The sequence below is a fragment of the Mesoplodon mirus genome (assembly GCF_964341445.2).
Source record: "Mesoplodon mirus genome assembly, chromosome: 6".
In the NCBI taxonomy this organism is placed as follows: Eukaryota; Metazoa; Chordata; class Mammalia; order Artiodactyla; family Ziphiidae; genus Mesoplodon; species Mesoplodon mirus.
The window spans coordinates 78764700-78791655 of NC_138982.1; the positions used below are offsets into that span (position 1 = coordinate 78764700).

Here is a 26956-nt window from a genome sequence, read left to right on the forward strand (position 1 = left end):
GTATGATCTATGATAAAACGTGGCCCTTAGGCCATATATGCTTAAATATACAAAATGGTTCTTGACTCCCTCTTGTTATTTTATTAGCTTTACCCTCCAGTGAAATGCATTTGTGTATGTAATTATCTGTTCTATATCTCCACCAGGGACCATGTTAAAAAATGCTTCTTCCCATAAACTGTGAAATATTCACTGATAAGCCACAGGGAACTTACACTATAACATGTCCTTACCAATTACTAATGCTGTTGACTTGGTTTATGAGGATTGAATTATTCATCAGAAACTTTTCAGATCGCGTCACTCTCTGCAAGCTACAACTTAGAGATGTTAGACCAACGGGATAGCAATGAAGAAAAAAAGACGGATTTTACTTAGAAATCAAGCAATCACCTAATTTTAACAGTATCTTACTCTTAAGCCCCATCGTTTTTGAACATGAAGGAGTATTCACGAACCCCCCAAAATGTCCAAATTAAGCGGCAATTCTCTGAGGTAGAGAAAAAAAGACTGCTTTGGGAGTCAGAAGATGTGGGCTTTAGTTAGTTTTACTTTTGTCTTTAACTAGGATTGTGACCTTTTACCTCTCTGGGGCTGTTCCTATAAATTCTAAAATGAGTGCTTGGATTGGTAGAGGGCTAAGATTTTTTTCAATTATAAAATTCATTAGGACTCTTTAATGTTTGTTTATAAAGTGCAAAGATTATGGCTGGTCTTTTGATACGTGTGAGAAATACAAAAGTAAAAAAAAAAATTGTGAAATATACAGGTAAGTAAATGTGTAATCCTCCCCCTACCCCTAGAAGATTTTGGTTCTCTTTCTATCAGGTTTGGTATATGAAATCTTGATCATTTAAAACAGCTGTAGCTTGTGATTAGAACAATTATCTGCTGGAGGGGTTAAGCGGATGTAAATGAGACAAAGGGACACATCTCATCTCACGTATGCTAAAAACAGTGGTTGGTGCCTGGTACAATGCAAGAATTTAAAATCACTACCCATTTGGTCTATCTTTGAACTAATCAGTCATTTAGGTAATATTTTTTAATGTTAGTTTTCACTATGTGTTAAAAGTAGAATTAACCATAATTAAAATGCTCTGTATGAGAAGTCTTATAGCAAAGTTTTATATAGGAGTGTCCTCAAACACAACAGTTCTAATTAAAACCAAATGCATCATAATTCTTCCCTCACCTTTCTAGATTCATTCTAAAACAGGAAGGGGTGGTGGTTATTTTAGCACCGGGATCATGGACTATTGATACCTGGACTGGCTGGCTTTCAATTATCCTTAAGAATTCTGCTTTGCTTTTCTTTTATTTTTATTTGAGAAGAATGACAGAGTTAACAGGAACTAAGCCTAGCTTTCACATCTCTTTAGCAAGTTCCTCAGTTCTTTCAGTTCTGGCTGCTAAGTTATTAGCAGGGTGGTTATAAAGGGGGATGGTCTAAAGGTGACTGAAGACAGATGTTAAATTTGAGGGTTTTCTTACTTTCCAGGTTGTACAATTTCGGATCTTAGAAGGCCTGACGGTAATAGCATCCTCCCCTAGGACCGAGGTTAGTAAAAGCATAGCCTTCAACTTACCAAGGGGGAAAGGAGGGGTATCTGGGACTATGTGTGACGGTGTGTGCAAATGTGTGGAGATGAGTCAATTACGTGCTGACCAGGTCCCCTTAACTATACTTCACCACCTTGGCTAATAGAAGGAGCTGCCTTACACTCTGCTGTTTGGAAGAAGACAAATAAAATATATATTTAGCTGACAATGAAGATACAATTTCAAGTGAGTAAAAAAGGAGAGGGGGTTGGAGGAAGCTGAGAACAATGAAGACAAAACATAATTCTTGACTTTTTGAGAAAGTGTTTGATTTTCCAGCATGAGGGGAATTATGTAAATCTGAATAGTGGTAATATCATAACCCCACCAGAGCATATTTTATGTCATAGTGAAATACACGTCTGAGAGCTGTCCACTGGGTATTATTTTTGTAAAAGCTGTCATCCACAGAAGGAAGGCAGGTACCGGCAAAATACTGCCCTCTCAAATATACACTCTATATAGAACTGAATATTTTATAACCTGAATTGAGATACAAGAAAGTAATTCAGAAATCACTCAACAGATCTGAAAGCTTCAATGCTATAAATTGTTATTTTCAAACAAGGGTCATTTAATAAAATGCAACCCTGGTAAATAACAGCTGGTGCTGGATTTTCCATCCCATGCCACCACATATATATCTGCCAGAAGACACAGGATGTTCTATGGGATTTGTCATTTCACTTTTAACAAAGTGCTAAATCGGAACAAAATTACATTTTTCATACAGCATTTAATGCGACTATATTAAACATTTAGTCACATTTAATATAATCATTTAAGAGCCTAGCAGATGAAATTGTATTTCACTGAAACAAGGATTAGTTAAGATCGAGACACAAAGTATGTGCTCTGCGGTCACTGGAAAGCACTTGATCACCATAATTAAGGTGGCCAAAGGTTTCCGATCTAATTAAAAATAAGGAGTCATATAAGAAATGGCTTTATTAGAAAAAAATGTAGTGTACAGGTGGCTAATATCTATCATTGATACACCTCTTGGCTATTTTATAATTAAAATCTGATATAGGGTTTAAACTTCTTTAGAAGTTAGTGGCATTTCTTCCTATTCTGATATGTGGCTTAGGGAAGGAGTTATCTTCATGTAATAGACACCCTTTATTTCTTCTCATAGTTACGATTAATCAGTAGTTGAGCACTGGCACAAAACATAGAGGGAATTACCTAGGTAGTGCTTTCTGTGTAAGACATCACACTTCTAACCCCAGACTCAGGCACACATATGCCATTGATACAGTTTTTAAATACACTATTATCACTCAAGTTCCACATTATTATTACCTAGCAGTAATTAAATTAATGTGATCATCTGTAACCTAACAAAACCTCTGAATGAAGTTTCTCTCTTCTCCTTTTTTTTTTCCTGTTAGATGTGCAATTCCAAGCAAATGTGCAGTATGCAGTACTGATTTCCAGTCTCTTTTTAAAAACTCCTTCAAGTCTGTGCTATTAAACTGAGACAACCACATCAAGATAGAGTCTGTCATAGGATTCCCTGAAGCACAGAATAAGGAGGAGACTGAGCAAACACGACCCGGGAAGGCACCAGTTGAACCAAGACAACTCTGTAAGACAAAAACATGCAGTTGTAAGCATTCATGTGTCACCAGCAGAACACCACCTGTATGCTGGGAGCAACCTGCTTTGCATTCAAAAGCACTTACAATAAATGCGCCCTGGGAGGCCTGAAAACCGGCTTTCAATAAACAGTGACAAATGTGGAGTCTAAGTGATGCATGTAATATGTTACAGGGCTTTCCTGTGGAATATTTTTAATCAGTATTAATGACTTTTCATCAATTTAACCCAACTTGACTTTGGTGGCCAAAAAAAAAAATCTATTACTTCAAAGAAAGAAAAATCAATCACCTTTAAATGTTAGTTTAATTGTTTTTAAAGTGCCCCCTATCACCATCACTCTTGTCCTTGTTTAGAAATATCTGATGGATTAGAAAGACAAACAAGAAAATCACCTGAATTTTGAGATAACACTTTTAAATTTTTTTCGAAAGAAATACCTAATTCTCGGCAAAAAATCAAGTAGTAATCACTGTAAAACAGAGTAGAAAATACATATATATATATAACATAAGTAAAATGTAAAAAATGAATCCTAAATTCTACTCTGAGAAACTACTGTGAATACTTTGGTTTCTTTCTAGTCTTTTTTTCCTACTAACATAATGGTTATGTATGATGCCAATTACCAGAAGATTTACAGGAATCATCTAAACAGGCAATTCAAATAATGTTGTTTTTTGATTTAATGGAATTGAGAACGTGCTTCTTCAAAAATGCTCATTCACGAATTCAGGACTCTCCAACAGGCCAATCCTGGGCCTCTTGCTACCCAAACACACGTGCTTGCCCTGCCGACTGTGCTGTCTCTAGCCGCTTCCTCTGGCTCTGGGGGCCTTGGAGCCGGGAATCTGTTCAGCTTCCTTCTATCCCAACCCCCTCTGTCAGTCAGGCTTGAGGCTTCCGGGCAGAAGCGAGCAGCTTCTTGGCATAAAGGGGCTGGCGGGGGGGATAACTTCTCTAGTTTAATATCCATTTAGCAATTTCAATGAAAAAATAAAAACACAACAAAAAATGAAGGAAACACATTCCCTGGTACATTTTTTCCTTTGGGCACTGCTGTAAGTTTTTATTTTCCCTCTGTGCTTCTACAGAATCCTAATACTGCCTTAATCTTCAAAAATCATCCTAAAGATTTCTATGCTGCTGCTTTAGATTAATCCATAATTCATATGGCTAAAAGAGCAATTTATGCTCAGGAATGGAAATCAGAAAACCAACCAGTAAGAAAAGGTGCTGACGTACCTTTTTTTCCTATAATATGTTCACAAAAGCAGCCTCCCTAACCTCTCAATTTCTACATTTTCAAAGTCAGACATGCTATTCTATAGCACAGAACAAAGATGTATATTTCAACGGTATTTTCATGCAAAGCTGTTTTCTGTCCTTTACTTGGATTGACTAGAATCTAAACACTCAGAAACGCTGTGATCTCTGGGATCTTGTCTTTATTCTAATATTCCCTGAAATGACGCACCAAGCATTTTCTGCTTTTATATTAACCATATAGCCTCTGGATTTCTGATGATAATTTTAACAAGCAAAAAGAAGCAGTGAAAAAATACGAAAAGAAAAAAATACGTAAAGAGATAACAGCATACTGTTTATACTAAAAGTGAGAGTTTTTTACTTTAAGGTCGCATTTTAAGCAATAGCTAAAAGAAAGTATGGCACTTGAAGTCTACAACAAAGATGTTTCCTAAACCTTAGAGACTGTTTCACAGGGAGCTAGAGCAACACACATGCAGCAACAATCAACTTGTCCTAGTTCTCCTTAAACCTAGAAATTAGTCAAATATTGCCAAAGCAGACCTTTATATTTCATCAGAATTGTAAAACGATTCCTTCTACCTGGGTTCAGATGAAATCTCTAAAAATAACTCAAAATTGCTCTTTAGTGTCATGGTTTGTTGGTTGGTTGTTTTTCACTATTGTGCCTCTCTCTGAGAAGTCAAATCCACCCTTCACTAAGTTCACCTGGCTTAACCAACTACCAGTGTTCTTTGAAATTTTTGCCTTTTTACAGAGAAAAAGGTCAGGGATGGAAATCTCTGCATGTCCCCACTGAAAACCATTCACATAAACCACATCTAAGGGGCTCTAATGTGCAGGAAATGGCTTGCTTAAAAGTTCAGTCTGGGGGCTGCCCTGGTGGCGCAGTGGTTGAGAGTCCGCCTGCCGATACAGGGGACACGGGTTCGTGCCCCGGTCCGGGAAGATCCCACATGCCGCGGAATGGCTGAGCCTGTGAGTCATGGCCTCTAAGCCTGCACGTCCGGAGCCTGTGCTCCGCAACGGGAGAAGCCACAACAGTGAGAGGCCCGCGTACTGAAAAAAAAAAAAAAAAAAAAAAAAAAAAAGTTCAGTCTGACTTGGCAGAGCAAAGTTGGCTGTGGTCCTTTGGAGCCCAGTGCCATGACATAATCAAACCAACAAAGTCCTTACCCATCAAAAATTTCTTTTGTATCTTTTAAAGTGAGCACAGTTTTCCAACATTCCTTCCCTTTGCCTTTCACTAGAGGAACTATAAATCCATACTGCAAGCCCCCATGACTTGCCTCTACATTTCTGCTGGCTCTCTGTCATCTCCTGTGCTGCAGCCTAAGGACTCTGCCAATTTACAGTGAGGCAGGTGCTATAGTTTACTCAGGGCTCTGCACCAAATGGTGAGGCTCTGCTGGGGCTGAACTAATTAGGATGAGGTACCATTCTACTTTTCACCTCATCTTTCCCTGCAGTGATGCCACACTTTTGGCTTCAAGTACTTGTCTGGTTCCAGACACTATCTTCCAGAACCAACCTTCTAGTTTCTTTGGTGATTTAACCAAAATTATGGTAATTTAACAAAACTGTCTCCATTCTCTCTCAAGAGAAGCCAGCTGACACCACAATTTCACAGTGTGATGCCCTGCTCCCTTCACTCCAGGTTAATTATCCGATAGCTGTGAGCAGCACATTGCATTATTTTACTTCTTAGATACAAAATTACTTCTCACTAGTCCACATCTGTTGAACCTGTTCTCCTGGTAACCACTAGACAATACCTCCCTCCTCTGCACACAGTGCAGCCTCAAATTCATGGCTGGCTACTTCAAAATGAAAGGACTGAGGTAAAACCTTTAACGTTTTTAGCCAAAACTTGCTGCAAACCTTCTAGAAAAACAACAACAACAAAAAATAACAGACAATACAAACTACAAAACAAGCTACAAACTGTAAAATAGAACATTAGAATACATTTCAGAGCATATAAAGCATACAACGGCATTTCCAAATTGATTTTGTATGTGAAGTTATTAGAATAAAACATCACTGTGTTGTCTGAAATACTCGCTGAGATTCACAAAACAAACATTATAGGAAGCAACTCAGTTTTGCAAATATGCTTATATTAAGGAGCAAGTAACTTTTCTTGAAAGTGACCTTAAAAAACCCAAGTCAGAAAAACTCCAAGAAATCTTTGACATGGTCCAGGTTCCCAAAGCAGAGTCAACACAGGACATGAGAAACTCTGTGACCCAGGGCTCTAAATAGGCCAGTGGCGTTGGTATAGAAGCCTGTGTGACATTCACCATCAATGATGACAATGGCCATAATCAACAAGCAAATCACCAGTGGAGCCTATCTTGCCAGGCAAGGCACTCTAATGTGGTCATTTTGGGGTTAGTCTGTACAACCCTGAAAAGCCATATCTGATATAGTCATCTACCAGATAGCACATGGTGGGAAACCAAAAACTCTAGTCAGGAAGTTTAGTACTTCCTTGAGAAGTGACCTAAAAAACCACTGATCTTTATGATGATTAAAAATCAAGCCCTCCAATCATGTAGCTAATAGTTGAATTCTGACATATAACTAACTTCTGGGTGAGTTTTTCAAGTTTAAAGTGACTGAATTATGACATTCAAACACTGGCTCTAATGGAAGGGAATTCATTATATAAAATGTTTAGCAGACCGGGCTGCGGAACTAAAAATTTGGGAAATAATTTTATACAGTTTTCAGATTTGTAATTTATGTATCATCACACCTCAGCTATAAGGCATGTGGACTTTTGCTATGGGACTTTTGGGGCGAGATCAACTAATTATAAGTGAAAGAATCTCAACGGAGTTTTCATAGTTCTAGGAACTTTTTAGCCTTAGAGAGTTGTGGGGTATGTTTGTGTGTATTCATTATACGCACTGACAAATAAGCACATAGAAGCATTTCTTTAAAATAGAAGACTAGATGTTTAAATTCCTATCATCACCAGCTAATTATCCAGAAGGAAACAAAACATTTGGTGAGTGCCAGCTGTGCCCTGGTCTAAGCTCTTTCACATTCATCTTCTCATTAACTCTAAAATGTCAAAACACACTGAGGGTTTTTTTTGTCCTGAAAACCATCCTGTTCGATTAAGATTAATTTTTATTTAAAGTTTTATTTTTCACAATACTCACGGAGTTTAGGCAGAAACCTTTAACATCTACATAGATATGTATAAGAACATATGATCAGAAACCAACCCAGAAGAGGGAAGCTTTTTCCCCCAGATAGATAAATCCTTGATTGTATCAGTGAGATAGAAATTAGCAGAAATGGTGTTGTTTCTTCCACTGCCTGTGCCAAAGAACCAAAAATGTCTGCTTGTATCTGGTCACTATAAATCTGCAAAATGAGGAGTGAGCACTGACTGATGTACAGACACCAGTCTCTGTTGAACAAATTGGAAGCTGCACACTCAAGACCCAGGAGAGTGATAGAGACGCTCTAGTTGCCAAGCACAATGGTAGAAGTGCACTGGGCTCCTCCACAGTCAGACAGCACAGGGGTAGTTCCTGCTTTAAACTGACCAATAAATACATGTTTCTTATATTCTATAGACCACGTGCAAGAGGTCTACTAGGGGATAACATGATCTGGCATCTACTGTTGTTGTTTTTAAATGCTGGGAAGACAAAACAATTTCCATCCAAGAGGAGAAACCATGCTCAGCCGGGCTGCAAGGACCATTCAGCCCACCTGTGTCCATGAGCTGGAAAACCGTTTCTACCACTCTAAGGGCAACAGCCATCTCTGATACTTTACCAGGCAAAAAAAGAGAGGCACTGAGCCTCCTAGTTTCAACTACGACACAGCTGAAGTGGGTTAAAGCTGATAATGTAATAACTGTTAGGTGATTCTGTTTAGAAAACTAATTGAAGGCAAAGACCCTATACCTGGTGATGGCATTTTCCCTAATGGAAACACGTTTCCAGGAGAACAGTGAAGAGTGGTCTGACTTTATTAATATCACTTGCCTTCGAAAATGTCACTCTCTTTCATAGGATAAACCAAACGTATATCAGGTTTAGCAAAGATGAAACCTTCTTTACCTGTATTACTGATGGACAGAAATGATCTAGTTTGTTGTTAATTATATTACGAAATTAATATATCATTTGGATGCTCTTTGCTGTTAGGTGAAAGTGCTATGTCAAAAGCTGTCCAAAACCCAGGGAGATTCTGTTTCATCAGCTTTGAACGTTTCAAAAATTTTTTTTCCAGTCAAGGAGGTTATCATGGCTACTATTTCAATTATAAGCCTGTCAGAATTCCTAGAGACAATTAGGTCTCTTGGAGTGTCACATTTTAGAGCATTTCTTACATTTAAGTCTTATAGATTAGATTCTTCCATGTATAAATTATCCAAATTTACTGTATCTGATGAGTAGTTAAGAAAACAGCAACCAGAAAAAAAAGTAGTAATATTCAATTATTTAAGACTAGGAAACAAAATGGGATATAAACCTAGTAGAAATTAATAAAAGATTTATATTTAAGACTCACAAGTATAAAATTTAAAAAGTCTAGATGTATAAAATAAGTATAAATCCTTATTTTAACATGCAAAAAAGAAGTCTAGATAATTGTGCCCCAATTTTCTAAAATAGTGAGACAGAATTTGGACCAGAAAAAGAGAATATCAGAGAAAACCAAACAACTGCAAAACAGAGCCACTACAAACCCACAGACCTCAACACCAGTGGGGCCTGCCTTCAATATGCCCAGCAAGCTTTCCAGCTGTCCCTGCAGCATCTCCTCCCCCCGCCTCAAAAGCTATTTTAAAGTTTCATTCTCTCCTTAAGCCCCTTCTCCACTACCTTCCCACCAACTCTTCATAGATGAACTGGCTTCTAAGCCGAAAGTTGGTGCCATCAAGAAGGAGCTCCCTCAACAATGTGCTCAGCACAGGCCTCTGCTTCTATGCCACACACACTGCCTTCTCTCCACCTCCTTCCGACCAAGGCTAACTCCTCTACTTGGGTTCAGGAACCCAACCCCTTCTTCCTTTGTAAGGACGTCCCCCTTCTTTAAAGGTGTACCCCTGGGTTCTAACTGCAACCTTCTTTTCACTCTATACCTGCACTGACCAATTTGGTAGCCACATGTACCAATTTAAATGTAAACAAATGAATCAAAATGAAATAAAATGAAAAATCCAGTTCCCTAGCTGCATTAGCTGCATGGGTTAGTGGCTACTGTGCTGGACAGCACAGATAAAGAGCACCTCTGTTATCATAAAATGTTCCCTTGGACAGAGCTGTCCTATACAGGCGATCTACTCTTTGGGTGATCTCTCATTCATCTGCAAAGCTTTAAACTACACATATACCCCTGACCTTAATTTCTACCTAATGTTAAGACAGTAGAGTTGAAGTATTTTTTTAAAAAGCAAGATATCAGTGGTTCTCAAGGAGAACCAGCATATTAGAATAAGCTGGTGGGCTTTTAAAAGTAGAAATGCTGCCACCCCCTCCAAGTTATTTAAATCAGAAACTTTGGTGGGGGGGGTGGGCAGTGAGGATGCATTCCATCAGGCTGGATGCCTTTCAAGAAAAGCAACAGAAGATATTTTCTTTTTCTTCTCATGTGAAAGCTCAAATAAAGTAATTTGCCTTAGTGGAAATTCTCCATATAAATTCCCTATACATCACTGCCACAAACCTCTCTCCTAACACATTTAGATAGTAAATAAAAAGTCAAATTTCTTACCTGTGTGATAAAATGTGAGAAAAAACAAAAGTACTCCCATGAACATATTACTTAAAAAAGTGACAACTCCACAAGTAATTCCTTCTGGAACTGGGTAGACAGTTTCCACAAAAAGCTCAAAAAATATAGGTATACTGCTATTCAGGAACACTCCCAGGAGAATACAGGAGGCATACAATGTCACTAAAATAAAAACACAAACATTTTAGTTTCATAACAGCAGCAGTGAGTCATATCAGATGGATATTCTGGGTGTTCTCTTTCATGAGTATCAACTCTGGAATTTCATCTCTTCTCAGTGGTAGTTGATGAACTTCGGTAAAGCTTCACACATCTGTCAGCTCTTCACACAGGTTTTGTGGAGTAGATAGGAAAAGGTTCTCTTGCTGGATGATTACCAGTTTATTTGCTTTATCTTTTTGGTGGATTACTCCAAAGCACAGAAATAATTTTTACCACTATAATTTAAAGGATTCTTTCCCCTGAGTCACACTCCTGGCATATTGAGGGATAGGTAAAATATAGCAAATTAACACAAAATCTAGACTCATTCTATAATTTTAAAGAGAAGTTAAAATCTAAGAAAAAAATGTAAGAAACATTAAGTGTAACTAAAAATTACATATTTTAAGACTGGTTAATAACAGCCCTCAAGCATAAAATAAAAATTATCTGCTATGTAATTCCTGGAGAAACACTTAAAATAGAAATAGTCCTCAATTTTAGAATGAGTTTCATGTCAAGAGTTTTTTTTAAAAAATACATGACTTTTTTGGAACAGAAAAAAAATTTTCACCTAGAAGTATATCATTTGAGAACAAAGAAGAGAAAGGGAAATCTCTCCCAGCAGCCTCAGAAGCAGTGGATTAAAGCTCCACAATCAACTTGATGTACCCTGCATCTGTGGAATACCTGAATAGACAACAAATCATCCCAAATTGAGAAGCCAGGAGTCAGTGCTGTGCCTCTGAGGTGGGAGAGCCAACTTCAGGACATTGGTCCACAAGAGACCTCCCAGCTCCACATAATATCAAACGGTGAAAATCTTCCAGAGATCTCCATCTCAACACCAGCACCCAGCTTCTCTCAACGACCAGCAAGCTACAGTGCTGGACACCCTAGGCCAAACAACTAACAAGACTGGAACACAACCCCACCCATTAGCAGAGAGGCTGCCTAAAATCATAATAAGTCCACAGACACCCCAAAACACACCACCAGACGGGGACCTGCCCACCAGAAAGACAAGATCCAGCCTCATCCACCAGAACACAGGCACTAGTCCCCTCCACCAGGAAGCCTACACAACCCACTGAACCAACTTTAGACACTGGGGACAGACACCAAAAACAACGGGAACGACGAACCTGCAGCCTGCAAAAAGGAGACCCCAAACACAGTAGGATAAGCAAAATGAGAAGACAGAAAAACACACAGCAGGTGAAGGAGCAAGATAAAAACCCACCAGACCTAACAAATGAAGAGGTAATAGGCAGTCTACCTGAAAAAGAATTCAGAATAATGATAGTAAAGATGATCCAAAATCTTGGAAATACAATAGACAAAATGCAAGAAACAGTTAACAAGGACCTAGAAGAACTAAAGATGAATCAAGCAATGATTAAAAACACAATAAGTGAAATGAAAAATACTCTAGATGGGATCAATAGCAAAATAACTGAGGCAGAAGAACGGATAAGTGACGTGGAAGATAAAATAGTGGAAATAATTACTGCAGAGCAGAAGAAAGAAAAAAGAATGAAAAGAACTGAGGACAGTCTCAGAGACCTCTGGGACAACATTAAACACACCAACATTCGAATTATAGGGGTTCCAGAAGAAGAAGAGAAAAAGAAAGGAACTGAGAAAATATTTGAAGAGATTATAGTTGAAAACTTCCCTAATATGGGAAAGGAAGCAGTCAGTCAAGTCCAGGAGGCACAGACAGTCCCATACAGGATAAATCCAAGGAGAAATACACCAAGACACATATTAATCAAACTGTCAAAAATTAAATACAAAGAAAACATATTAAAAGCAGCAAGGGAAAAACAACAAATAACACACAAGGGAATCCCCATAAGGTTAACAGCTGATCTTTCAGCAGAAACTCTGCAAGCCAGAAGGGATTGGCAGGACATATTTAAAGTGATGAAGGAGAAAAACCTGCAACCAAGATTACTCTACCCAGCAAGGATCTCATTCAGATTTGATGGAGAAATTAAAACGTTTACAGACAAGCAAAAGCTGAGAGAGTTCAGCACCACCAAACCAGCTTTACAACAAATGCTAAAGGAACTTCTCTAGGCAAGAAACACAACAGAAGGAAAAGACCTACAATAATGAACCCAAAACAATTAAGAAAATGGGAATAGGAACATACATATCGATAATTACCTTAAATGTAAATGGACTAAATGCTCCCACCAAAAGACACAGATTGGCTGAATGGATACAAAAACAAGACCCATATACATGCTGTCTACAAGAGACCCACTTCAGACCTAGAGACACATACAGACTGAAAGTAAGGGGATGGAAAAAGATATTCCATGCAAATGGAAACCAAAAGAAAGCTGGAGTAGCAATTCTCATATCAGAAAAAATAGACTTTAAAATAAAGACTACTAGAAGAGACAAAGAAGGACACTACATAATGATCAAGGGATCGATCCAAGAAGAAGATATAACAATTGTAAATATTTATGCACCCAACATAGGAGCACCTCAATACATAAGGCAAATACTAACAGCCCTAAAAGGGGAAATTGACAGTAACACATTCATAGTAGGGGACTTTAACACCCCACTTTCACCAATGGACAGATCATCCAAAATGAAAATAAATAAGGAAACACAAGCTTTAAATGATACATTAAACAAGATGGACTTAATTGACATTTATAGGACATTCCATCCAAAAACAACAGAATACACATTTTTCTCAAGTGCTCATGGAACATTCTCCAGGATAGATCATATCCTGGGTCACAAATCAAGCCTTGGTAAATTTAAGAAAATTGAAATTGTATCAAGTATCTTTTCCGACCACAATGCTATGAGACTAGATATCAATTACAGGAAAAGATCTGTAAAAAATACAAACACATGGAGGCTAAACAATACACTACTTAATAACGAAGTGATCACTGAAGAAATCAAAGAGGAAATTAAAAAATACCTAGAAACAAATGAGAATGGAGACACGACGACCCAAAACCTATGGGATGCAGCAAAAGCAGTTCTAAGGTGGAAGTTTATAGCAATACAATCCCACATTAAGAAACAGGAAACCTCTCGAATAAACAACCTAACCTTGCACCTAAAGCAATTAGAGAAAGAACAAAAACACCCCAAAGTTAGCAGAAGGAAAGAAATCATAAAAATCAGATCAGAAATAAATGAAAAAGAAATGAAGGAAATGATAGCAAAGATCAATAAAACTAAAAGCTGGTTCTTTGAGAAGATAAACAAAATTGATAAACCATTAGCCAGACTCATCAAGAAAAAAAGGGAGATGACTCAAATCAATAGAATTAGAAATGAAAAAGGAGAAGTAACAACTGACACTGCAGAAATACAAAAGATCATGAGAGATTACTACAAGCAACTCTATGCCAATAAAATGGACAACCTGGAAGAAATGGACAAATTCTTAGAAATGCACAACCTGTCAAGACTGAATCAGGAAGAAATAGAAAATATGAACAGACCAATCACAAGCACTGAAATTGAAACTGTGATAAAAAAATCTTCCAACAAACAAAAGCCCAGGACCAGATGGCTTCACAGGCGAATTCTAGCAAACATTTAGAGAAGAGCTAACACCTATCCTTCTCAAACTCTTCCAAAATATAGCAGAGGGAGGAACACTCCCAAACTCATTCTATGAGGCCACCATCACCTTGATACCAAAACCAGAAAAGTTGTCACAAAGAAAGAAAACTACAGGCCAATATCACTGATGAACATAGATGCAAAAATCCTCAAAAAATACTAGCAAACAGAATTCAACAGCACATTAAAAGGATCATACACCATGATCAAGTGGGGTTTATTCTAGGAATGCAAGGATTCTTCAATATACGCAAATCAATCAACGTGATACACCATATTAACAAATTGAAGGAGAAAAACCATATGATAATCTCAGTAGATGCAGAGAAAGCTTTCGACAAAATTCAACACCCATTTATGATAAAAACCCTGCAGAACGTAGTCATAGAGGGAACTTTCCTCAACATAATAAAGGCCATATATGACAAACCCACAGCCAGCATCGTCCTCAATGGTGAAAAACTGAAACCATTTCCACTAAGATCAGGAACAAGACAAGGTTGCCCACTCTCACCACTCTTATTCAACATAGTTTTGGAAGTTTTAGCCACAGCAATCAGAGAAGAAAAGGAAATAAAAGGAATCCAAATTGGAAAAGAAGAAGTAAAGCTGTCACTGTTTGCAGATGACACGATACTATACATAGAGAATCCTAAAGATGCTACCAGAAAACTACTAGAGCTAATCAATGAATTTGGTAAAGTAGCAGGATACAAAATTAATGCACAGAAATCTCTGGCATTCCTATATACTAATGATGAAAAATCTGAAAGTGAAATCAAGGAAACACTACCATTTACCATTGCAACAAAAAGAATAAAATATCTAGGAATAAACCTACCTAAGGAGACAAAAGACCTGTATGCAGAAAATTATAAGACACTGATGAAAGAAATTAAAGATACAAATAGATGGAGAGATATACCATGTTCTTGGATTGGAAGAATCAACATTGTGAAAATGACTCTACTACCCAAAGTGATCTACAGATTCAATGCAATCCCTATCAAACTACCAGTGGCATTTTTCACAGAGCTAGAACAAAAAATTTCACAATTTGTATGGAAACACAAAAGACCCCGAATAGCCAAAGCAATCTTGAGAACGAAAAACGGAGCTGGAGGAATCAGGCTCCCTGACTTCAGACTATACTACAAAGCTACAGTAATCAAGACAGTATGGTGCTGGCACAAAAACAGAAAGATCAATGGAACAGGATAGAAAGTCCAGAGATAAACCCATACACATATGGTCACCTTATCTTTGATAAAGGAGGCAGGAATGTACAGTGGAGAAAGGACAGCCTCTTTAATAAGTGGTGCTGGGAAAACTGGACAGGGACGTGTAAAAGTATGAGATTAGATCACTCCCTAACACCATACACAAAAATAAGCTCAAAATGGATTAAAGACCTCAATGTAAGGCCAGACACTATCAAACTCTTAGAGGAAAACATAGGCAGAACACTCTATGACATAAATCACAGCAAGATCCTTTCTGACCCACCTCCTAGAGAAATGGAAATAAAGACAAAAATAAACACATGGGACCTAATGAAACTTAAAATCTTTTGCACAGCAAAGGAAACCATAAACAAGACCAAAAGACAACCCTTAGAATGGGAGAAAATATTTGCAAATGAAGCAACTGACAAAGGATTAATCTCCAAAATTTATAAGCAGCTCATGCAGCTCAATAACAAAAAAACAAACAACCCAATCCAAAAATGGGCAGAAGACCTAAACAGACATTTCTCCACAGAAGATATACAGACTGCCAACAAACATATGAAAGGATGTTCAACATCTTTACTCATTAGAGAAATGCAAATCAAAACTACAATGAGATATCATCTCACACCAGTCAGAATGGCCATCATCAAAAAATCTAGAAATAATAAATGCTGGAGAGGGTGTGGAGAAAAGGGAACACTCTTGCACTGCTGGTGGGAATGTGAATTGGTACAGCCACTATGGAGAACAGTATGGAGGTTCCTTAAAAAACTACAAATAGAACTACCATATGACCCAGGAATCCCACTACTGGGCATATACCCTGAGAAAACCATAATTCAAAAAGAGTCATGTACCAAAATGTTCACAGCAGCCCTATTTACAATAGCCCGGAGATGGAAACCACCTAAGTGTCCATCATCAGATGAATGGATAAAGAAGATGTGGCACATATATACAATGGAATATTACTCAGCCATAAAAAGAAACGAAATTGAGCTATTTGTAATGAGGTGGATGGACCTAGAGTCTGTCATACAGAGTGAAGTAAGTCAGAAAGAGAAAGACAAATACCGTATGCTAACACATATATATGGAATTAAAAAAAATATATCATGAAGAACCTAGGGGTAAAACGGGAATAAAGACACAGACCTACTAGAGAATGGACTTGAGGATATGGGGAGGGGGAAGGGTAAGCTGTGACAAAGCAAAAGAGAGGCATGGACATATATACACTACCAAACGTAAGGTAGATAGCTAGTGGGAAGCAGCCGCATAGCACAGGGAGATCAGCTCGGTGCTTTGTGACCGCCTGGAGGGGTGGGATAGGGAGGGTGGGAGGGAGATGCAAGAGGGAGGGGATATGGGAACATATGTATATGTATAACTGATTAAATTTTTTATAAAGCAGAAAAAAAAGAAGTGTATCGTTAATACTGGCTAGGATCCCAGATTAGCCAATAAATAGCCTATTAACCCAATCTATAGTGAAATCTTTGAATAAGGACACTATTCTTATTCTTAAAAGAATGTTTAGAGAAATGCACCCCACTCCAAATAATTTTATTAATGCTGTTTGTATACAAACCTTCAATAATTTTAATTTTAAGGTGAAAACAGAATCAATGAGGAAAAAATGATATCCTATTTAGAAACCTAAAACATCTCCCCTTAGACTAATAAGTATATCATGCCCACTGATGATAATGAGTAGCAATTATTTTAACCTTAAAGTTACCAGGAAAATATTTTTAATAAACATATTTGTTAAGTAAAAAAATTTCTGTGCAGGAACTGCAGAAAGTGAGGGAATTACCCTAAATCTGTTATGTATTATTCATAGAACATATGAAATTACCAGAATTTACCACACCCAATTGCAGTCATTAACAATCCCTAACATTGTTGAAGAGGTAAAAACAAAAACTGTATCTACTGTTTTCTAACAGCATTTCTCTAATTAATCTCAACTCACACTTCCTCCTCCAATTACACTAGCCTTTCAGGATTACAAAATATTTAACACATTCTAGTACCACAAATAGCTGGTGATTACTTTGAGGTTCTTTGATTAGAAGATACATGGAAATAGAGAACAAAAGGATGATGGTGAATAAAGAACGCATTGCTGGCTAAAGCAGTGACCAGGCTATTCACAGGATTAAATGAGAAGCATCTGATGGATATAAACACATGTAAAACATGAAGCACTTTTCAAGAGTTTCTTAAAAACCCCACACCTCATGCTCACCGTACATTTGCTGGACATAGATCATGCCAATCAATCAACACTTCTTACACATGACTTATTAGTGGTACATTAGGAAATCTAGGGATGGAATATCACTGGTAGCTTTATAGAGTAGTCTATCTACAAAACACTTTATACTAATTTATGGTCAGTCATGGTAACCAGGGCAGAGACCACTACTGACTCCAAAACAGATGAGCCTAGAAGTTTAAGATGATAAAACACTGAATATAGCACAGAGAACTATATTCAGTGTCCTATGATAAGCCATAATGGAAAAGAAGATTAAAAAAAAGAATATATATGTATGTAACTGAATCACTTTGCTGTACAGCAGAAATTAACACAATGTAAATCAACTATACTCCAATTAAAATTATTATTAATTAATAAAAGTTATTAATTAATTTTAAGAAGAACTTATTAGTCATTATACACCCAGCATTTATCCCAAAACACAAAACACACTAGGTTTTTGTTTGTTTGTTTGTTTTTTGCAGTATGCGGGCCTCTCACTGTTGTGGCCTCTCCCGTTGCGGAGCACAGGCTCCGGATGCGCAGGCTCAGTGGCCATGGCTCACGGGCCCAGCCACTCCACGGCATGTGGGATCCTCCCGGACCGGGGCACGAACCTGTGTCCCCTGCATCGGCAGGTGGACCCTCAACCACTGCGCCACCAGGGAAGCCCCACACTAAGTTTTTAATGTTAATAAAATAAAGAGAAACACTTTTTTTTTTTTTTTTTTTTTTTTGCTGTACGCGGGCCTCTCACTGTTGTGGCCTCTCCCGCTGCGGAGCACAGGCCCCGGACGCACAGGCTCAGCGGCCATGGCTCACGGGCCCAGCCGCTCCGCGGCATATGGGATCCCCCCAGACCGGGGCACGAACCCGTATCCCCTGCATCGGCAGGCGGACTCTCAACCACTGCGCCACCAGGGAGGCCCAAGAGAAACACTTTGAAATAAAAGATATATAAGTGAAAAAGGTACAGAAAAGTGTGTTAAGGGATACAAACACACACACACACGCACATATACACTTGTTTGTAAATGTATAGAGTTCTCTGGGAAAACTCAAGAAACTGACATTCAAGGTTGCCTCTAGAGAGGGAAATTGGGGGCCATGGGACGGTAGACATTTTTCATTGTATACCCTTTTCCTACTTTTTGAAATTAGTTTTTACTATGTGCATATCTTACCTACTTAACAAAATAAGAAAAGAGAAATGTCATTGTAAACTAATGAATTGGCAGCTAATCCAACTCTACTTCATGCAGGTTTGTTAGCTCCCTGACTCAGAAATGGTTATCACTGGGTGAGCTGCCCCACACACCAGATATCTACACCCAGAAGCCATATAACCCAGCCTTGGTCCAGGATCCTTGACATAAATATTCCCACCTTATTTATTAGAATTCCTATTATATGTAGGATAAGTAGGCTGAGACTGCTGATATAACTTCAGAGGCCAGAAATTTAAAAACCAAGCATTTTCATTCAATTCTCTCATTCTCAGTATTTGTTTCTTGTATTACTATAAAAATGATGACCACAAGGTTGTTTCACACTGGCTGGATATATATGCTGAAATCACTTGTTACTGTAGAAACTAAAGAATCAAAATAATTTACACATAGGGGATTGGTTCAAGATGGTGGAGTAGAAGGACGTGCTCTCACTCCCTCTTGCGAGAGCACCAGAATCACACTAACTGCTCAACAGTCATCGACAGGAAGACACTGCAACTCACCAAAAAAGATAACACACATCCAAAGACAAAGGAGAAGTCACAATGAGATGGGACGAGGGGCGCAATCACAATAAAATCAAATCCCATAACTGGTGGGTGGGTGACTCACAGACTGGAGAACACTTATACCACAGAAGTCCACCCACTGGAGTGAAGGTTCTGAGCCCCACGTCAGGCTTCTGAACCTGGGGGTCCGGCAAAGGGAGGAGGAATTCCTGGAGAATCAGACTTTGAAGGCTAGCGGGATTTGACTGCAGGACTTCAACAGGACTGGGGAAAACAGAGACTTCACTCTTGGAGGGCACACACAAAGTAGTGTGCGCATCAGGACCCAGGGGAAGGAGCAGTGACCCCGGAGGAGACTGAACCAGACCTACCTGCTAGTGTTGGAGGGTCTCCTGTAGAGGCGGGGGGTGGCTCTGCCTCACTGTGAAGACAAGGACACTGGCAGCAGAAGTTCTGGGAACTACTCCTTGGCGTGAGCCCTCCCAGAGTCCTCCATTGGCCCCAACAAAGAGCCCGGGGAGGCTCCAGTGTTGGGTCGCCTCAGGCCAAACAACCAACAGGGAGGGAACCCAGCCCCACCCATCAGCAGTCAAGCGGATTAAAGTTTTACTGAGTTCTGCCCACCAGAGCAACACCCAGCTCTACCCACCACCAGTCCCTCCCATCAGGAAACTTGCACAAGCCTCTTAGATAGCCTCATCCACTAGAGGGCAGACAGCAGAAGCAAAAAGAACAGTCCTGCAGCCTGTGGAACAAAAACCACATTCAAAGAAAGATAGACAAGATGAAAAGGCAGAGGGCTATGTACCAGATGAAGGAACAAGATAAAACCCCAGAAAAACAACTAAATGAAGTGGAGATAGGTAAACTTCCAGAAAAAGAATTCAGAATAATGATAGTGAAGATGATCCAGGACCTCGGAAAAAGAATGGAGGCAAAGATCGAGAAGATGCAAGAAATGTTTTAAAAAGACCGAGAAGAATTAAAGAACAAACAAACAGAGATGAACAATACAATCACTGAAATGAAAATTACACTAGAAGGAATCAACAGAATAACTAAGGCAGAAGAACGGATAAGTGACCTGGAATACAGCATGGTGGAATTCACTGCTGTGGAACAGAATAAAGAAAAAAGAATGAAACGAAATGAAGACAGCCTAAGAGACCTCTGGGACAACATAAATGCAACAACATTTGCATTATAGGGGTCCCAGAAGGAGAAGAGAGAGGGAACGGACCCAAGAAAATATTTGAAGAGATTATAGTCAAAAACTTCCCTAACATGGGAAAGAAAATAGCCACCCAAGTCCAGGAAGCACAGAGAGTCCCATACAGGATAAACTCAAGGAGAAACATGCTGAGACACAAAGTAAGCAAACTGGCAAAAATTAAAGACAAAGAAAAATTATTGAAAGCGGCAAGGGAAAAATGACAAATAACGTACAAGGGAACTCCCATAAGGTTAACAGCTGATTTCTCAGGAGAACCTCTACAAACCAGAAGGGGGTGGCATGATATACTTAAAGTGATGAAAGGGAAGAACCTACAACCAAGATTACTCTACCCAGCAAGGATCTCATTCAGATTTGATGGAGAAATGAAAAGCTTTACAGACAAGCAAAAGCTAAGAAACTTCAGCACCACCAAACCAGCTCTACAACAAATGCTAAAGGAACTTCTCTAAGTGGGAAACACAAGAGAAGAAAAGGACCTACTAAAACAAACCCAAAACAACTAAGAAAATGGTAATAGGAACATACATATTGATAATTACCTTAAACGTGAAAGGATTAAATGCTCCAACCAAAAGACACAGATTGGCTGAATGGATACAAAAACAAGACCCATATTTATGCTGCCTACAAGAGACCCACTTCAGACCTAGGGACACATACAGACTGAAAGTGAGGGGATGGAAAAAGATATTCCATGCAAATGGAAATCAAAAGAAAGCTGGAGGGGCTTCCCTGGTGGCGCAGTGGTTGAGAGTCCGCCTGCCGATGCAGGGGACACGGGCTCGTGCCCCAGTCTGGGAAGATCCCACATGCCGCGGAGCGGCTGGGCCCGTGAGCCATGGCCGCTGAGCCTGCGCGTCCGGAGCCTGTGCTCCGCAAAGGGAGAGGCCACAACAGTGAGAGGCCCGCGTACCGCAAAAAAAAAAAAAAAAAAAAAAGAAAGCTGGAGTAGCAATACTCTTATCAGATAAAATAGACTTTAAAATAAAGAATGTTACAAGAGACAAGGAAGAACACTCCATAATGATCAAGGGGTCAATCCAAGAAGAAGATAAAACTATTATAAATATATATGCACCCAACATAGGAGTATCTCAAAATAGAAGGCAACTGCTAACAGCTATAAAAGAGGAAATCAACAATAACACAATAATAGTGGGGGACTTTAACACCTCACTTACACCAATGGACAGATCATCCAAACAGAAAATTAATAAGGAAACACAAGCTTTAAATGACACAATAGACCACATAGATTTAATTGATATTTACAGGACATTCCATCCAAAAACAGCAGATTACACTTCCTTCTCAAGTGCACACGGAACATTATCCAGGATAGATCACATCTTGGGTCACAAGTCAAACGTCAGTAAATTTAAGAAAATTGAAGTCAGGGGCTTCCCTGGTGGCGCAGTGGTTGAGAGTCTGCCTGCTAACGCAGGGGACGCGGGTTCGAGCCCTGGGCTGGGAGGATCCCGCGTGCCGCGGAGCGGCTGGGCCTGTGGGCCACAACTGCTGAGCCTGCGCGTCTGGAGCCTGTGCTCCACAACAAGAGAGGCCGCGATAGTGAGAGGCCCGCGCACTGCGATGAAGAGTGGACCCCGCTTGCCACAACTAGAGAAAGCCCTCGCACAGAAACAAAGAACCAACGCAGCAAAAATAAATAAATTAATTAATAAACTCCTACCCCCAACATCTTAAAAAAAAAAAAAAAGTCAATGCAAAAAAAAAAAAAAAAAGAAAGAAAATTGAAATCATATCAAGCATGTTTTCTGACCACAACGCTATGATATTAGAAATGAATTACAGGGAAAAAAGCATAAAAAACACAAACACATGGAGGCTAAACAATATGTTACTAAATAACCAAGAGATCACTGAAGAAATCAGAGGAAATCAAAAAATACCTAGAGACAAATGACAATGAAAACACGAAGATCCAAAACCTATGGGATGCAGCAAAAGCAGTTCTAAGAGGGAAGTTTATAGCTATACTCAAGAAACAAGAAACAAGTAAAATCTCAAATAAACAATCTAACCTTACACCTAAAGGAACTAGAGAAAGAAGAGCAAACAAAACCCAAAGTTAGCAGAAGGAAAGAAATCATAAAGATCAGAGCAGAAATAAATGAAACAGAAACAAAGAAAACAATAGCAAAGATCAATAAAACTAAAAGCTGGTTCTTTGAGTAGAAAAACAAAATTGATAAACCATTAGCCAGACTCATCAAGAAGAGGGAGAGGACTCAAATCAATAAAATTAGAAATGAAAAAGGAGAAGTTACAACAGACACCACAGAAATACAAAGCATCCTAAGAGACTACTACACGCAACTCTATGCCAATAAAATGGACAACCTGGAAGAAATGGACAAATTCTTCTTCTTTTTTTTTTTTTTTTGCAGTACACGGGCATCTCACTGTTGTGGCCTCTCCCATTGCAGAGCACAGGCTCCAGACGTGCAGGCTCAGAGGCCGTGGCTCATGGGCCTAGCTGCTCCACAGCATGTGGGATCTTCCTGGCCCGGGGCATGAACCCATGTCCCCTGCATCGGCAGGCAGACTCTCAACCACTGCGCCACCAGGGAAGCCCTGGACAAATTCTTAGAAAGGTATAACCTTACAAGACTGAACAAGGAAGAAACAGAAACTATGAACAGACCAATCATTAGTAATGAAATTGCAACTGTGATTAAAAATCTTCCAACAAACAAAAGTCCAGGACCAGATGGCTTCACAGGTGAATTCTCTCAAACATTTAGACAAGAGCTAACACCCATCCTTCTCAAATTCTTCCAAACAATTGCAGAGGAAGAAACACTTCCAAACTCACTCTATGAGGCCACCATCACCCTGATACCAAAACCAGACAAAGATACTACAAAAAAAAGGGCTTCCCTGGTGGCGCAGTGGTTGAGAGTCCGCCTGCCGATGCAGGGGACACGGGTTTGTGCCCCAGTCCGGGAAGATCCCACATGCCGCGGAGCCTGCGTGTCCGGAGCCTGTGCTCCGCAACGGGAGAGGCCACAACAGTGAGAGGCCCGCGTACCGCAAAAAAAAAAAAAAAAAAAAAAAAAAAAAAAGATACTACAAAAAAAGAAAATGACAGACCAATATCACTGATGAATACAGATGCAAAAATCCTCAACAAAATACTAGCAAACAGAATCCAACAATACATTAAAAGGATCATACACTATGATCAAGTGGGATTTATCCCAGGGATGCAAAGATTCTTCAATATATGCAAATCAATCAACGTGATACACCATATTAACAAACTGAAGGATAAAAACCATATGATCATCGCAATAGATGCAGAAAAAGCTTTTGACAAAATTCAACACCCATTTATGATAAAAACTCTCCAGAAAGTGGGCATAGCGGGAACCTACCTCAACTTAATAAAGGCCATATATGACAAACCCACAGCAAACATCATTCTCAATGGTGAAAACCTGAAAGCATTTCCTCTAAGATCAGGAACAAGAAAAGGATGTCCACTCCCACCACTATTATTCAACATAGTTTTGGAAGTCCTAGCCACGGCAGTCAGAGAAGAAAAGGAAATAAAAGGGATACAAATTGGAAAAGAAGAAGTCAAACTGTCACTGTTTGCAGATGACATGATACTATACATAGAGAGTCCGAAAGATGCCACCAGAAAACTACTAGGGCTAATCAATGAATGTGGTAAAGTTGCAGGATACAAAATTAATGCACAGAAATCTCTTGCATTCCTATACACTAATGATGAAAAATCTGAAAGAGAAATTAAGAAAACACTCCCATTTACCATAACAACAACAAGAATAAAATACCTAGGAATAAACCTATCTAGGGAGACAAAAGACCTGTATACAGGAAACTATAAGACACTGATGAGAGATATTAAAGATGATACCAACAGATGGAGAGATATATCATGTTCTTGGATTGGAAGAATCAATATATGTGAAAATGACTATACTACCCAAAGCAATCTACAGATTCAATGCAATCCCTATCAAATTACCAATGGCATTTTTTATAGAACTAGAACAAAAAATCTTAAAATTTGTATGGAGACACAAAAGACCCCAAATAGCCAAAACAGTCTTGAGGGAAAAAAGCAGAGCTGGAGGAATCAGTCTCCCTGACTTCAGACTATACTACAAAGCTTCAGTAATCAAGAAAATATGGTACTGGCACAAAAACAGAAATACAGATCAATGGAACAAGATAGAAAGCCCAGAGATAAACCCACGCACCTATGGTCAACTAATCTATGACAAAGGAGGCAAAGATATACAATGGAGGAAAGACAGTCTCTTCAATAAGTGGTGCTGGGAAAACTGGACAGCTACATGTAAAAGAATGAAATTCTTGGGCTTCCCTGGTGGCGCAGTGGTTGAGAGTCTACCTGCCGATGCAGGGGACACAGGTTTGTGCCCCGGTCTGGGAAGATCCAACATGCCGTGGAGCGGCTAGGCCCGTGAGCCATGGCTACTGAGCCTGCGCGTCCGGAGCCTGTGCTCCGCAGCAGGAGAGGCCACAACAGTGAGAGGCCACAACAGTGAGAGGTGTACTGCAAAAAAAAAAAAAAAAACTCTTAGAGGAAATCATAGGAAGAACACTCTTTGACATAAATCACAGCAACATCTTTTTTGATCCACCTCCTAGAGTAATGGAAATAAAAACAAAAATAAACAAATGGGACCTCATGAAACTTAAAAGCTTTTACACAGCAAAGGAAACCATAAAAAAGACGAAAAGACAACCCTCGGAATGGGAGAAAATATTTGCAAATGAATCAACGGACAAAGGATTAATCTCCAAAATTTATAAACAGCTCATGCAGCTCAATATTAAAAAAACAAACAACCTAATCCAAAAACAGGCAGAAGACCTAAATAGACATTTCTCCAAAGAAGACATACAGATGGCCAAGAAGCACATGAAAAGCTTCTCAATATTGCTAATTATTAGAGAAATGCAAATCAAAACTACAATGAGGTATCACCTCACACCAGTTAGAAGGGGCATCATCAGAAAACCTACAAACAACAAATGCTGGAGAGTGTGTGGAGAAAAGGGAACCCTCTTGCACTGTGGTGGAAAGGTAAATTGATACAGCCGCTATGGAGAACAGGATGGAGGTTCCTTAAAAAACTAAAAATAGAATTACCATTTGACCCAGCAATCCCACTACTGGGCATATACCCAAAGAAAACCATAATTCAAAAAGACACATGCAGGGCTGCCCTGGTGGCACAGTGGTTGAGAGTCCACCTGCCGATGGAGGGGACACGGGTTCGTGCCCCGGTCCGGGAAGATCCCACGTGCTGCGGAGTGGCTAGGCCCGTGAGCCATGGCCACTGAACCTGCGCATCCAGAGCCTGTGCTCCGCAATGGGAGAGGCCACAACAGTGATAGGCCCGCATACTGCCAAAAAAAAAAAAAAAAGACACATGCACCCCAATGTTCATTGCAGCACTATTTACAATAGCCAGGTCATGGAAGCAACCTAAATGCCCATCGACAGACGAATGGATAAAGACGATGTGATACATATATACAATGGAATATTACTCAGCCATAAAAAGGAACGAAACTGGGTCATTTGTAGAGACGTGGATGGATCTACAGACTGTCATACAGAGTGAAGTAAGCCAGAAAAAGAAAAACAAATATCATATATTAACGCTTATATATGGAACCTAGAAAAATGGTAGAGATGAACCAGTTTGCAGGGCAGAAATTGAGACACAGATGTAGAGAACAAACGTACGGACACCAAGGGGGGAAAGCGGCAGGGGTGGGGTGGGGGTGGTGGTGTGATGAATTGGGAGATTGGGATTGACATGTATACACTGATGTGTATAAAATGGATGACTAATAAGGACCTGCTGTATAAAAAAATAAATAACATTTAAAAAAAATTTACACAGGAAAGGGTTAAATTAAGATCTTCATAATCAGAATGGGGGAAAGGTAGCTGTGTCAGGATTGATTTAATATATTCCCCAGTGTTCTGGGACATGCATAAAGTAAAACCTGATTATTATGAGCCTGAATTTGACTTCCATTTGAATTTTCAGTTAAGAGTCTGATACAGTATCTTTACACACTGGTTTGGCAGATCCAGTGGGGGAATGTCATCTATTAAAAGTCAGGCAGACAAAGTAATTTCCTGCTCATCAGAGAAGGTTCAATACATGATCATTAAATGTTTCCATGACTTTCTATAGTACTGATACTAAAATTAAAATAAACTGCCTTTCAATTAAAAAGTCAAGGTAATTTAGCAGAACAAACACAATGCTGACAGATTTTTTTTTCAAAGAAGCTGATAAAATTTCATAGGCTCATAATTTCAATTGCAAAAAAAAAGTCCTCTGTACCACAAAATATAGTAAGAAAGGCTGTATTTCAAG

At 39.1% G+C, this 26956-nt stretch overlaps 1 protein-coding gene across 1 annotated transcript in view; it reads right to left on the bottom strand.

Moving 5' to 3' along the window:
• Nucleotides 1-731: 731 nt before the first annotated feature.
• SLC49A4 (solute carrier family 49 member 4) overlaps nt 732-26956 on the bottom strand; it is a 97857-nt gene continuing 71632 nt past the window's right edge. The window contains exons 8-9 of the mRNA XM_082624900.1: nt 10222-10404; nt 732-3191 (exon numbers count right to left, since the gene is read on the bottom strand). Of these exons, the coding sequence (XP_082481026.1) occupies nt 3076-3191; nt 10222-10404 (299 nt within the window). The 3' untranslated portion in view covers nt 732-3075. The remainder of the gene's footprint in view (nt 3192-10221; nt 10405-26956) is intronic.